The following is a 15108-nucleotide window of genomic DNA, read 5'->3' on the forward strand; positions in this document are numbered from 1 at the left end:
GGGGGGGGGAGGTTAGAGAAGGCTCCCAACCCACACCTCGGCTTCCTGCTCAGCTGTGGGCACTGCTTTTTTGCCCTGGCTGCTGGTTCGTGGGCACTGCAGGGCTGTGCTGCAGGACGGCTCCTTGCAACACAGTCAGGAAGTCAGCAGTCAGACAATTTTCAAGTAAGCTCGCAATCGAAAGTTAGAAACCGCTTCCCAAAGCCAACACCTGTGTTTTACATGTGGCTTCTATTTCTGCAAAGGGCTGGAGCGGGGCCTTGGATCCAAAGTTTGTGCATCGGGTCTACCCCCAGCCAAAGTGTACAGAGGGTTTATGGCCAAATAAAACTGTAATTCGCTGAACTAGATGTTGTAGATGGCACCACTTTTCAGATGCAGTCATTATGTTTATATGATCAGATTTGCAAGCCTAGGTAACTTGTAGGTGGGCTGGGGCAGGGCCAAGTCCCAGAAAGGAAATGAGAAGGTCCACACCCACAGTTCCTGAAGGAAAAGAAAGGAGAATTCACCAGGGAAGCAGTGTGAAAGTGAGCTCTGCACAACAAACCAACGCTGGGAGCCCAGACATTCTTTGAAACCAGTTTCCCACATCTGCACGTGTTATCTGAGCCTGCAGGGCCCGTTCTATATTTGGCAGCCCTGTGGCAAGCCTTGCCCTCCCCTCCCAGAGTCATGCATCCTGCAGATGTGGGCAGCTCTGTGGTGGGGACAGGGGTGCCGGGCCCACACAGGCAGCGCAGCCCGTGCTGAGGTGCGCTGGCATGGCAGGGCCTGTGCCTTGTCTTGGCCTACCAACGGGAAGGACAGAGAAGTAGAAGCTGGAGGTGGCTGGACAGCCACTTGGTGTGGGTTACTGCGGACACAGCAAGGGAAATTTAAACATGGATTTACAGAGCAGCAGGGATGGCTTAGAGGAGTGAGGAATATTACCTGTGAGAAAACAGCCCAGGATCAGGAACGTCCTTGGGGGATTACCCATAGCTAGCGACAACTGAAACAGAAAGAAGGCAACAGGGAGCCAGTTAATAGCTACAACAGCTTGCAGCATCCCTACGTGCTAAAGGCAGGCATGTCCCTGAGGCCCCACTTGCACACGCAGCTCGGTGCGGTGTGTGGGGCTGTGTGGTGCTGGGGATGTGGCCGAGGCACCACGACCGCTGCTCCTCGCCCATTCTGGCCCATCCCACTCCTGAATTGTGGAAGCAGAGCCCAAAGCTGGCACTTGCAGCAAACAGCCTGCACACAGTCTGTGCCCACCACAGCATCCAGCACAGAGCCCAAAGAAACACCCTGCCCTGATGCGGGGTCAAAGCTGGTGAGGGTACGATGGCTGTATGCTGTATGCATCTGACATTTTACTGCTCGCAGCTTTCTTGGGAGAGAAAATGTACATTTTAAACCTACTATTATAATAAATATCACAATTGTAAGTGATATTTTTGTCTTGCCATTGTACATATGTATATATATAGCTTACTGAATACAATACAAGACAATAGTGTTTATTGCTTATTTAGCAAGAATTCCCTTGATTGAGAGACACGCTATTTAAAACACATGCCAGCATCTTCTGATAGAATAAATACCCGACAGACTCCAGGCCTGCTCTGCCATCACTGAGCGCCTCTTCTCCTCAGCAGTGTGAAGAGCCATACATCACACATGATAATTTCAGCTTTCAAGCAAATAGTCATAAAGCATCACTTGTGAAGAGGCAACAATGGCAACAAGCAACGCTGTAATTTTTGTGCAGGCTAATCCTATTTCTACTCAAAGCCCTCAAGCAGACTGCTGGATGTTTTTGCAAAGAAGCAGCTCCTACAACCCCTGCTCCCATTGAGATCAATGGAGATTTTTGTCTATTTTAATAGTAACTGGATTTGGCCCAAATCCAACATACATTTAAAAAGACTGCACAGAAGAACCCCTAACCTGAAACACAGACCAAGGAGTAAAATAAAGGATGATGTGTCAAAACAGAGACTACTTTTCAAAGGTCCCAGAGAATTTTAATTCATCCTCTGGTATTCTGCTCCAGTTCTGAGGCAGGAAAGCACATAGGTGCATACAGTTGTTAAGGTGATGCCAGCACCATCTGGGAACTAAATGACTGCAGCATGCCAAGGGGTGTTTCTGAACCAGTCCTTCTTTCTTCCTGCAGTGTGTGGTGCGGGTGGTGCTCCTTTGCAAAGCAAAAAGTATCTGATACTCCAATCAAACTTAAAGATCTCAGGAGCAGAATTAGAAGTCTTACCAAATACCAGTCCCCCAGACATGTAGAAACAACCTTGGAAATTCAGCTGACAACATTCCAACAGAGACAAGCCGTTTTGCCCCATTCTTCAATTAGCTATAATTGCCATGTGTTTATGTATCTGTCTCCCATTGATAGCAGGCTCTCTGACATCAAAGAAGTTCCTTCATTTCAGCCTCTTTACTCATTTTTACCACATTTATATCGTGCAATATTTTTTCTGATAAAGTAACCCACTGTAAATCTTCAAAGAATTCCCATAGTCGGCCTTATTGATCTGATTCCTAAGCGCCCAAGCAAGATCCACAGGACAAAGTAACCCCACTGTCTGCCAGTTTTCCTTCTGCCTTTTCTGTCAGAAAAGAGCAGATCTCTCGCTCCCCAAGTTGTGACGTTTTTCCAGGCTATGGCTATTCAGTGCGAGGGACACGGTACAGGAGGACAAAACACAAAGCTAACTCATCTTTGACACACAAGCCTGCAGAAGCTCTGCTGAAGCAGACTTACACTGCTGCAAAGCTGTATGAGGACTGCAGCTCTGTGACTAACTTGGTTTAAGCACAGGTGATGGCATTTCCAATGTTCTACTTGGAATCCAATGTCTTAGTTGGACTGCCATAGCAATCAGTAAGAGCTGAGTGCCTCAGCCTACACTTGCAGTTTAAAATAACGCAAGAATTTACTAAATTTGCATTTCCCAGCAGGCTATTCCTTCTGAATCCATAGTTTTGATCTTGCCTCAATGACCCATTAATCTCAGCAAAACCCAGTGCAACATATATTCGCTGTAAAGACAGAATAGCCTACTAAGGACTCATCATCATCCATACTCAGCATCTGTTTGAACTGGATTAAATTACCTTGTGCACCAGACTCAGGCATGCCAAAATCACAGTTTAGCATAGGCACAATTAACACCCCTGTTTTGGGCAAAAGAGAGTTTCCTCATTCCCACTCCAAGCAGAGATGCTTAGCATCTGTTGATTATTTACCAACACCTTTTTTTTTCTGCACTTATTTGGCTTTTTTACCTTCTTTACAGCAGGGAAACCTCCTTGTTCTAAATTACCCACATCTCAGTCCCAAGTAAACACACCAGGTTCCATTTCTAGCATCACCACATCATACTGTAGTTGTTGTCATCTTGGTAAAGCCGCAGATTTATGCAAACATTGCCAGTGTGCATGCAATGTAAGTTTGAGCCAACCTTGATTCTATGCATAGCTTGAACATGTTAAAATAGGAAACATGGGAGCGCACAGTGAAAGCATAACAATGCCATGGGGGGTTTGCCATGCTCACGGGAGTGGAGGCTGATTGCCAAGGGTAAAGCAATCATCACATCTGCCCTAATCACTGGGCTTCAAAAGGAACTGGCTGAAAAGTTGGTGTCTCTGTTGTGTGCTTTAATGATTAAAAAAAAAAAAAAATCAGGAAAAGAACATCAGAAGAAATTTTATCAGCAAGGAGTCAATCTTCCGAATTCTCACTGCCAAGTGCTGGCTTTCTGCCAGGAAGGATTTCATTGACTGCTGTGCAGAAGACAAAGTAAAATCAATATCCAGAAAGCTGATGGGAATATGTGTTTAGAAGATGATGATATTCCTAGGCGATTGTTCTGCATGACCTAGAGGGAAAGCATGATGGTGGAGTAAAAAGACCCAGCAGTATATATTTTTTATACTGCAGTAAATCAAACAAAGAGCTCATTCAGGACAGAAAGCCATCCCTTCCACCAGGAGCCTGGAGACCCACAAAACTCATTTCCTGTCCGCTACCGAGTCGCTGCAGTTCATGCTCTTCGCCACACGATGGCAATGTTGGTCCACGTTGACAAACCAAAGCTCGTACAGTAGAAGGAGATGCCGGTCCCCAGCGCAGCAGCTGGAATCCAAACCAGGTCTCCTACATCAACTTAAAATAAAATTTCTTATATCTTCATTTCATGCGAATTGCACGATTTTTCTTCTTTGGGAAAAAAAGTCTCTAATGCTTGTATTTACATAAATTATACGGTAGTAAGTGAGTTGCGTATCTTGGCACGTAATTATGTGATTATCCTTGTGAGATGGGTGGATAATTTCAGGGGAGATTTTGTCTGAGTGGCAATCTGTCCTTCTGGGAAATCTTTTCCAGCAGGAGCCAAGGCCAGCCCAAGGAAAGAGGAGAATGTTTCCTCCCTGTGGCATATACCACTGGTTGAATGTAAATATTCAGTTGGGACCTCTTGAAACTTTTCTTGGTTTGCAGTTCCCAAATTACAAACTCAGTTCTCTGCAGGAGCAGAGAAGCCCTGCAGAGCAAACAGGGGCATCTGAAGGTTTCACTGGGGAAGAGACACAAATAACACAAGAAAATTTTGTGTTTGAAAAATCAGGCGTAATTGTTCTCCTAAAGCGAGGTTCATTCCACACCCCTTTACAAATGTTTGCCTCCAGCATAGCTTGCACATCCCTTCTGAGCTACATGGGAACAACCATGCACCAAGCTGAGCCACTGCTGGGCTTCTACAGTATCTTAGGGCTCTGCAGGACACCTAGGGAGGGCTGTGACTCTGTGAGCCTCCTGGTCAGCCCCAACCCTTCATCCTAATCCACAGGAACAGACCCCACCAGACTGGGAAATGACAACAGACAGCAATTCACAACATCTGAATTTATGGAAAGGACTTCCTAGACAGTCCCAGCAGTCAGACAATATGACGGGCACTTCCAAGGTGCGCATCTCACTTAGATTCTCAAATTCAGGAACTTCAGATAACTCCTCAGATCCCAGTTTAGGTGCTCAGAAGCACTGCATGGAAAAACCAATTAATTTCTGTCCACCACAGAAGCCAGGAAGCCTCACCATTGCAAGCTTTTCCCTTGGGCGCCCATGCAAAGCGTTATTGACATGCAAGAGATGAGTCAAGCAGGAGAGCAAGGCAAGAGGGAGAGACAGGACCGCTTGCTTACTTGCTTGTTTCTTTTAAATTAGCAGCAATTTTTGCCAGCACCAGAAAAAGGACCTCTCAGAAACTATGCCTTAGTCTTTAAAATGAGGGAAGCAAATGTATCCCAATGAAATTTGTGGTGTTGACATGCAAGAGCGATGCCATTTTGGCCATGATGACCTAAGGGCACAAGCGAGGGGAGACTTCTATCAGGTTATCCATTTCACCATTTTAAGACCAATTGGTGCCGTTGGAAATAAGCAACAAGGTCTGAGCTACACAAGCCTTTGTCTATCTGTATAAATGGTCCTCCAATCCTTGCTTGACCATGGAGTCAAGCAAGTACCATGAAGATGTATTCGTTTAAAATATTTATTACATTCTGCTTTCTTGAAACCTAACACCTACGTATTCCTCTCACAGCCACATAAAGGTTTCCCATACACCAACAAACAGCAGAGATGGCCCCGGTGCTGCAGCACGAACCTTCTGCCCGTGGTGCCTCGGAGCAGCACCGGGACAACGGGCTCTGGACAATTCTGCAGCAGGGGAGCACGCCTGCAGGCTGGGAGAGCCGTTTTGCTTGCGGACTCCTAAATCCCACTGCTTTGTGCAGTCTTTTTTTTCAACCTTTTTTTTTTTTTTTTCAAGCGCCGAGGTTGGCTAAGCTGCTGTTTAGCTGTGGGCTCTACCATGCTCTTTGTTAACTGGAAACTAAAACTGAAGAGCCTCGCTGCGTGATCTAACTCCATCCGGAGTTAAAAATCAGATCTCCGCAGCCGGGATTTTGATCCACCAATGAGAGAGGAACCTTTGACGCTCATCTACTTGTTTTGGTCCCGTCTCTGGCCCCATCCAGGGCCAGTGCTGGGCTCCACACCAGCCCAGAGAGATGCTGAGGGTATCCTCGTTTTTCCGGGGTGTCTCACGGTGACCCTGCTCCCCTGAGTCGCATCGGCCGGGGGGGCTGTAGCGAAAAGAGGAAACACCAGCGAGACGCGGAATAACCGACCGCCCACCTTCCCCCAGTGGGGAGGCAGCGGGGACCCCCAACCAGCCGGACCGGGGTGGGTTCATACTTTCCAGCCCCCATCCTCGGGGCTTTCCGTCCCGCTGCCCGCAGGGAGCTCGAGTGGTACCCGAGGGGGCGGGCAGCAGGGTGTCCCCGAGATCCCCGCTCTCTTCTGAAGCTGCTGCGGATCAAAGGCTGCCGGGACACCGAGCGGACCTCGCAAATATGGTAACTCCCGGCCACTGCGCTGTTTGTGCAGGAAACAATAGGAAAGCCTTTGCCAAGCCGGAGCATTTTTTTTTTTTTAAAACACGAGGTAACTACAAAAAAATCAAAGCGGGAAGGGAGGGTAAGGAAGGGGCAAACACAGTCGTCTTTCCCTGCCCCGAAGTGTGCTGCGCTCCTTCTCCAGCGCGCTCCGTCAGGGGAAGCACGGACCCCCCGTGCCCCCGGGGGACGGGCGCTGTGCCCCGGCTCGGAGAGACGCGCCCGCGGTCCCGGGACGGCTCCGCCTGTCCCCGCCCGTCCCGAAGCGGCGCTCGGGCCGTGCAGCGGCGGGCTCCTGACGCGGGAGCGTTTGAGAGAATCGCGCCGAAAATGCCGTCGAGGGGCGCTGGAAGGGGGCTGGGGCAGCGGGAACCCCCCGGGGCGGCTGCTGCTGCCGCCTCGCTGGGTCTGTCTCCGCTCGCTCCAGAAAAAGCTGTCCGAGTCCTGTTCTCTGGAACGGCTCCTGGGCTGCTGGGTCTCCGTCCAAAAATGTTGAGCAACGCCGCCGCCAGCCAAAAAGCCATTTCCTACTTGCTCCCAGGACTTTTCCAGGGGACTCCAGCCTGGCAGCGGCTGGCAACTCCGCAGCTCCGGCTCCAAAAGTCCAAACGGTGGCCGCAAAGACTTCGAACCCTCGGGGTGCGGTGCGGTGGGCTCCGGCCGTCCTGCGGGGCAGCGGCGGTCCCGCTGCGAGAGCGGAATGGAAGCTGGAAGGGCTCCAGGTACCCGTCCTGCCCGAATTCAGCATCTTCCCTTCCGCTGAGACGTGTAAAAAAGACGGGGCGCGCGGGGACGGGGATGGGGCGGCTAGGGCCGCGCGTGTCCCGCTGGGGGAATCGGGAGAATGGGCCGGGGGCGAGGCGGGGAAGGGGAGATCCGAGGTGATGAAAAACAAAGGGTGGGGGAAGGGAGCGGGTGAAGGAAGCGAGGGCAGAGGTGCGGATGCGAGAAGCGGGAGGGCTCCGGGCGCGCCCCTACCTCACTTCGGGGCGCGTCCCCCTGACCCCCCGAGGCGCGCACGGCCGCTGCCCGCGGAGCCGCGGCGGCAGGAATGCGGCGCGGTGGCCCCGCCGCGCGTCCCAATGTGTTTGTCATTAGCGCTGCCCGCGCCGCTCGCTCCGCCGCAGCCGCCGCCGCCGCGCCCCGACGGCCCGCGGTCCCGGAGCCGGCAGCGCCCGCAGCTCCGCGGAAGGCGCCCGGCTCCGCCGCGCTTGGACAGAGCGTCGGGGGAAAATGAAACACCAACAAATAAATACGTGAGGAGAAAGAAAAAAAAAAAGAGAGATAAAAAATTAACAGGAAAAAGGAAAAACAAAACAAAACAAAACAAAAAAAGGTGGGAAAACTGTCCCTCACCTCTTACCTCCTCCTTTACAACACGCAGATTCCGTCCCGCAGATTGTAAAATATCCAAAATATGTCCACGGCTTTTGTGACTCTCCCCGCTCAGGCGCGCTCCCTCCCGCTCGCCCTCCCTCCAGCTCCGACTGCAATGGTCTCACAACCCGCGTCCCGTAATTGATTCAATGTTATAGTCCATCCTTCCAAAACTAATCATTTGCTTTAAGTAAATAGCTGTCAGGAAATGAAGCCCCCTCCGGCCCCTTCACAATAAGAGCCGCCCCGGCTCGGCCCGCGCCCCCGGCCCCGCGGGCGGAGGCTCTTACGCAGGCAGGGGAGCCAGCCTCAGCCTCCAGCCTTCCCCGGCCTCGCAGGGGAGGGGGCGGCCGCCATATGGCAGGGGCGAGGGGGAGGGAGGGGGAATCTGAGCGTTTTGCACTGCGCGGGGAAAAAAAAAATCTATAAGAAAAAAAAAATAGTTACATGCAAACTCCGAGTGGTCCCCATTTCATGAATGAGCCTTCCTCCTCGCACCCTCCGCGACGGCGGAGCGGGTTCGGTGGCCACGGGCACGGTGCGAGGCTGCGGCCGGGCAGTTTGAGCTGGAAACGAATTGGCGGCTTCCTCGTGTCCTTTGTACGCGGCGGAGCGGGGGCTCGGGACGGAGCGGGTGGACGGTGCGAGGCACAGGAGCAGGAGGCACTGACACACAGGGGGCGAGACGGAGCCCTCGTGGGTATGAATGAGAGCCACAACGAGAGGTAACCGCCGCCGGGAGCCGGCCGTCCGAAGCCCTGATGTTCCGACGGGACTGGGACAGCTCTTCTCCTCCTCCCCGTCTCTGGGTCGCTCCTCGCCAACAGAGCCCGTCCCGTCTGAGGACGCTCGGGGTGAGCTTTGATCCCCGCCGGGTGCCGCCGAGCCGCTATCTGCGGGCGATAAGCGGGACCCGCTCCTCCTGCCGGCACCGAGCGCGGCGATGCGGCGGCCGCGGGCAGAGGGCAGTGCTGCCCCGAGCAAGGCGCGCCCCGGCCTCCCGGGGGAAGGAGGGCATCGGAGCAGAGCCCCGGGGCTTCGCCCGCCTCTCGCTTTCCGTCTGTCACTTTATTTTTTTTCCCGTTTAACATTAAACAAAATTTGGCCCTCAATTTCCAGCGACAGGATGCGGCGGGTTTTCTCCGTCCTATCCTAAGGCTCGGCCTCCGAAGCGAAGATGCCCCGAAAGTAGCGAGACCAAAACCGAGGCCGCCATCCCCGACGTGCGCACAGGGGCTGGGGCTGGGCCCTCCTCCGGTGTGGCTCGAGGGGTGCCGGCCTCGGGCACGCTCCGCTCCGGGGCTTCCGCGGCTTGGAGGATCGCACGTCCCCGCTATTGCTTCCACATGTTCCTGCAGGAAACTATCGGAGTCGGATCTGCGAGCGGCTTCTGCTCGGAATGCTAACAGGATACCGGAATGCATGTGAATAAACAACGCTGCGAGTGAATCAAAAGCATAGGGGGAAAATAAGGAGAAAAACAAACCAGTACACCTGGAGATACTCTGCCCGGGGGTGAACACACGCAGCAGCCCGACCCTGGGATTTGAGGAGGAAAAGTCCCATCTATGGAACCGAGGGCTTCGAGCACCGTGAGGATGCGGCTGCGGGCAGCGCCTGGGAGCCCCGCGGAGACCCCGCGGCCGTGCGGGTAGGGTGATCCCTGATGGAGCAGCGCCGGGATCGGATGCGATGCGAAGAGCGCTCTTGGTAAAGGAAAGAGCAAAAGGAAAGGGAGAAGGCGCCTTCTGGTTGCAATTACCTGCCTCATTTGAATAATACCTTTGTCGTGATCATTATCGAGCATTCGTTAACAGCTTCCATGTGGGATCTCACAAGAGCGAGAAAAAAAAAAAAAAAAAAAAAAGGAATTTGGATCTGTCAAAGCGGCCCGCCGGGCCGGAGCCGGCGGTGCCCCTTTCCCCGACGGCGCTCCCCCACGTCCACCACCGCAGTGAAAAGGGGCGAGGGCCCTGACGGCGGGAGGGACCTAGGGGCCGCTCTAGGCTCTGCCGCCCGCACACCACCACTGGCTGGCGGCGGTGCCTACCGGTTGGTCCCGCGCAGGAGGGCTATGGCATTATTTAACACAAATCCCCGGGGACGGCTCCCGAGGGCTGCCTCCCGCCCCGTGAGGCACAGGGGGGTCCCGTCCAGGAGGTGCGGGGTTACCGAGAGGACAGGCTGGGGGCGGGGGGATTCTCAGCACGGCAGCCCCCTCTGCCCTCCCCTCCTCCCCCGACGTGCTGCCGCATCACGCATCCCGGAGAGTGTGTTTATGTGGCAACAGATGGGAGCTGCGCGCTCCAAACAGCACCGCGGCGCCCGCGCTTGGGCCGCTCCCTCCGTCTGAGTCCCCGCCCCGCACCCAGAGGCTCGCTTCGGCCCCGCAGCACCGGCGGGCCCCGACGGGGCAGCCCGCTCCGGCCCCGCCCGTTTCCCGAACAAAACATCCGCCAAAACGAGAACCCTAGCACTGTGCAGGGCAGCTCCAACCTGGCGCAGAGAGCCGTCAAACCTCCGGAGAGGGAAAAAGCCGAGCGGCCTCTCCTCGCTTGTCACTAGCAATCTGTGCTCACGTCTGTCACGGAGGGAGGAGAACGCAGCCGCCAGGGCTGCCTGGGACAAACGGGAGCAAGGCACAGGGATGCACCGGCCCCACTGGGGATGCTCGATTCGAGGGAGTTTGCGGGGGGTTATTTTTTTCCACTCTTTCCACAGCTCCCCCGTTCTGTTCGTTCAGCATCATCTGGCTCTGCATAGAGGAGATCCGCTATCAGCGGGCGAGCAGGAACCAGAGAAAATGAGCTAACGGCAGCTCCCCGGCCCCAAACTCCCCTCCCCACCTTTATTTTGATTCACTCCATGGTGTTTAAGGTAGTTCCCTGTGCCCGCCGTGCTCCCGCTAAGGCTGCTGCTGCCGCGACGTCGAGTTGTTTTGCTTTCAGTGTTACATTTGGCTCTTGACATTAGAAGTTGCCAAAACAGCCGAGAAGGCTTTATTCATTGTGGTAAAAAAAAAAAAAAAAAAAAAAAAAAAAAAAAAAAAAAAAAAAAAAAAAAAAAAGGCTTTGTTTTTCCTCTGCTCCCGCCCGGGCGCTCTGACTGGGGCAGAATAAACAGGATGCTCCGGTCCCAGCCCGGCTCACTGTGAGGCAACGCGGCGGAGGGAGCAGCAGGACGCTAGGGGGCACCGCAGCCCGCGAGAGGAGCGGCCCGGCCCGGCCCGGCCGGGAGAGCGGGCACCGGCGGAGCGCCCTGGGGCAGCCCCTCGCCCCCAGCATAACGGAGCCGCCCCCCACGTTAGGGAGGGGGCAGCGCTGGGTGCGCGCCTGTGCCCCGCAGCTGGGGGTGATTATCTCCTCTCTTAAGTAGCGCCCGCTTAGGCGAGGTTCAGAGGGATGATGTTTGTTCAGTGAGCGTTTGGTTTTGCTGGTCTTAGTTATGGGATCGGTGGGTTCGGAGAGCAGTTCTGGGGCTGTATCCCTGCAGGTCCGGCCCTGCGCAGCCCCCAGGCTGTTGCGATGCAGCGAGCGAAGCTGCGAGAGCAGTCTCTGCCCCGCGGTAAATGTGAGGTTTTTCCCTCCGAAATTAGAGGACCTCCTCTGCTGATTCAGCTCAGGTTTGGTTTTGGTCCATAGGTTCCCCAGACCGTTATTTTTGCCTTTGTTCTTTGGAACTGTAGCAATTAAAGATTTGCAGTAGGATGCAGGCGCAGCCGAGCCAGGCTGCTCTGTTCCCATATCTGGTTCCTTTTGGTGGGCTTTACACGCCCGTCTGCTGTGCTCCAGGCCTTCAGGTGTGCTCAGGGGAGCTGCCTGCTGCAGGGCTGCCCGGGACCCCACTGCCCTGGTGGGAACAGCCAGCTTGGGCTTGGGCCAACACCAGTCCCTTGGATGTGCCTGGACTGCCCGTGTCTACCACGTCTTTTGCATGGGCAAGGAAGGACCAAGGCAAGTGAGCTCCATCCGGTGCCTGGCTCTGGAGGGCACCATTCCATGGTAACTTTTCCTCTGGTACACATCCCTTTGGAGCAATCTGCTGTAGAATAACTGAAGCTAAAGCCACAGTTTCTGAGTTGCAAGTGACTTTCTAAAAGGATCCCTCTTTTCCCCAGATGTTTTCTGCTCTCAAATACTATGGCAAACAAAGTGCTGTCCCTCTTTTTCTGTGACATGGAGAGAGATTCTGAGTATGGGTCTCACCCCTCCTGTGGGTGAAGAGGGGGGAAAGCTCTCAGTGCCTCCTAAAAGCTTGTAGAGCTGGGGTTCCTAAGCTGCAAGTTTCACCCAGTGCTCTTCAAAATAGTTCAGCCATTTGGAAATGGAATAATAAACATCTGTGCTGACACAGGCAGCAAAAGCTCCAGACTGGGAAATGAATTGAGCTGCTCCTTTGCTGCAGCACTGAGGCTGTGCTGGGTGTGTGTCAGCAGGAGCTGCCATTCTTGCAGGGCTGCATTTTTCCTGAACTCAGATGTGACACCGAGGTTATTCTTATAGCCTGATTTGAGATGGAGGGAATCAAGAATTTGTATCTAGAGTGGTTCCAGGAGGCGGTCAGAGGCTTTCTTTAGGTAGGAAGGACTGATGCACTGAAAAGCAGAGGGAAATTCTTCCTCTCTTTACTGTCACTTCGACAAATGAGCAATGAGGCTTTTCCTTTTGTCTGAGGTCAACAGGTTTTAGCCTGTACCTCATCTCATTCTCCAGGGAGTACTTGCTGCTCCAGTTACGTGTTTATTTGCCTGTCCATTGTCGAGAGTCCTTTAGGGCGCTTAGTTGTTTGCACTTCACTTGAGTGGGTCGGTTGCAGAGGGAGAAATGAGAAAGTGAGATGAGGAAAAGGCAGCCACAGCCCCGCTCCCTACAGCCACGGGTGGGAAGCAATGGCTTGGTGGAGACTAAAGAAGGAAGCAATGGGAGCATCTAGGTAGGCTTTGACCCTCAAACTGGTGGCTGTTCTGGTCATATATCTCTGGTTTTAGTCTCAAATATCTTTTGGAAACAAACAAAAAGTGTCTAATGGGTAAAATGGGATAGATTCTGCATTGTGTAAATCTGGTGTAACTCCAACTTCAAGGGAAATATTCCAGATTGAATCTGGTGTAATTAAGATTAAAAATTGGCTCTGGAAGTCTTTTCTTTGGCAATAAAGTTAGAGAAGTACTGTGAAGAAAAATAATTCAAACCAGAACATTGTTTCAGTGCTCTTTTAAATAACGTACGCTATAGGCGCTTTGAAGACATTTGCTCTCCATGGCAGCAGTATTTTAAAACTTTCACTTTGGTTCCACTAGCTGGGTTAACCCTAGAAAACCAAGTGTGGTTAAAATGCATTACTTACACAGACATCATCTTGCAGGACATTCTCCAAATTTATTTAAAAAAATCTGTTGAATTGATACGATTGCTGCCATAGCAAGCCTCTTTGTGAGGGCAAAGCCATGCATTTCACTATCCTACCCAAAGCAATTCAGGCATGGCAATGACTCTAAATTTATACCTTACTTGTCAACGGGTTTTGTTTTTGTTTATTTTCATGGCAAAGGCTTTATCTGAATGTTAAACTCCCCACTGAGGAGGAGCAATTTTCAGAAGGCAGTTGTTGAGTATTTCTGGGAAGCAAGCTCTGAATGCAGTCCCTAAAGGAATGCTGAAAAACTGAAGACCCATAAATTACTGAGAGCTTTTCTAGCTCCCATGAACCAGATGACAAGATGTCCTTTAACAGTCATTGCGTCCAATGCCACCTCATATGTTAGGCCCGTGTCCCCAGTCGAAATGACCTCACCATCGTTTTACTGCAACTGCTGAGAAGGTGCTGTGCTTTGTGTGGCTGGATGAGTGCCCCAGGTCTGCCGTTCAGCCCCCAATGAAATCACAAGGTTCAATGCTTTTTTAGTGGCCCCAGATATTCACCATAGATTAATCAGAACATCATTTAAGGTGTGAAAGAAAAGAGGGGAAAAATATGAATCAGCTGTGCCTGTCTTTGGTTCCTTGTGGCATCTAAAGAACACTGTGGTTGTTCTTTGCTTTTTAAGTCAGATGGAGAAGTAGAAGGAGTTAAATCTTGTTTATTTCAGAAGTACAAGAACATGGGGACTTGTCCACCCTGTTTTGCCTGGAGAACTTCTCGCTGAATCCATGAGTTGGGACACTGGGATGATGTTGGCTCTGTGGTGGTGACTATGCTGAAAAACAGTGTTTTGTAGCTGAGAATTTGCTCTATCAAACAGTGCTATTGTGGTCTTTGTGTCTGTTGTAGTTTCCATTGAAATATATAGAACGTTACTTTTGGAATGACCTACATAGTAAAGACACAAAAAATGCCTAAATCAGAGCAGTGTTCTTTGCTGGCTCTCTTTGCCAGTCAGGGGCATTGCAGAAAAAAAGTAATATAGGAACAGGTCACTTCATCCCTATTTTCTATTTTTACAGTCAAGGGGAATAGAAACGTTCTCCTCAGCATCAAGAGAATTCAGAATTTCCATTTCTTCTCTTTCTGTGACAAGAGAAAACATTTGTGGTGCCAAAGTAAATCCAAATAAATTCTTGCAATTCCTATCCATCACCAAACCTACATTTCCTCTTCTTAGCTATTTTTCTCTTCATTTACATTATATTTCTGTTACAAAAAAGAGTTTTTTAAGTCCATACCTCTATGAAACTTTGTTGGGAACATTGTCATTAAGAAGGCAGCAAGTAGAATCTCAAGAGATCCAAATGAATCTGTGACGTCTGCAAGATTATTCTTTTCCAAAGCAATAGCATTTAGTCAAGCTGACAACAGGAAGGCTTTGAGGAAATGCGTTCCTCCAGAACATCGGCAGCTGTGCAGCCGGGGGCTGGTCAGATCAGTGCTGGAAAGCATGGCCACGTCCTCCACCATGAACGGGAAGTCAGCAGCATGCAGCCCTGCTCATAGAAGGTTAAAATATATGAGTGGTGAGACAGCTCGGGTGGACAGAAGCCATTGTAAATAGCTAAGGAGTCGAGTGCCTTTTTTTCTGGGAGACAAATGGCCTCACAGCCCACTTAGCACCTGCCGGTGCTCCCGCTGCCCTCTGCCCTGTGGGGCTGCTCGCTCCTGTGGCTTCTGAAGCTCTCCCGGCTTCAAATGCCTTCTCCGTATGTCAGCTTTTTTTCATTGCTGCCTGTCCCAATATTGACTCAGGGAAGGAGGAGAGTTAGAAGCAGCCAGCTCCATGCTGCCCACAGACCTTCAGCCTGACTTTGCTTTAGGCCCCAAATCACAAAC

General features: G+C 51.9%; 1 protein-coding gene across 3 annotated transcripts in view; it reads right to left on the bottom strand.

The window, feature by feature from the left end:
- Positions 1 to 9671, bottom strand: part of PDGFRA (platelet derived growth factor receptor alpha) — a 35779-nt gene extending 26108 nt beyond the window's left edge. Inside the window, exons 1-2 of one of the 3 annotated variants that reach the window (XM_021394432.1) lie at positions 8293 to 9671; positions 934 to 994 (exon numbers count right to left, since the gene is read on the bottom strand). In XM_021394432.1, the coding sequence (XP_021250107.1) occupies positions 934 to 994; positions 8293 to 8316 (85 nt within the window). In that variant the 5' untranslated portion in view covers positions 8317 to 9671. Of the gene's footprint in view, positions 1 to 933; positions 995 to 7824; positions 8089 to 8292 lie in introns of those variants that run through there. The other 2 variants (XM_021394433.1, XM_021394436.1) reach the window with 2 other exon arrangements.

This window comes from Numida meleagris, chromosome 4 (genome assembly GCF_002078875.1).
Source record: "Numida meleagris isolate 19003 breed g44 Domestic line chromosome 4, NumMel1.0, whole genome shotgun sequence".
NCBI classification, from domain to species: domain Eukaryota; kingdom Metazoa; phylum Chordata; class Aves; order Galliformes; family Numididae; genus Numida; species Numida meleagris.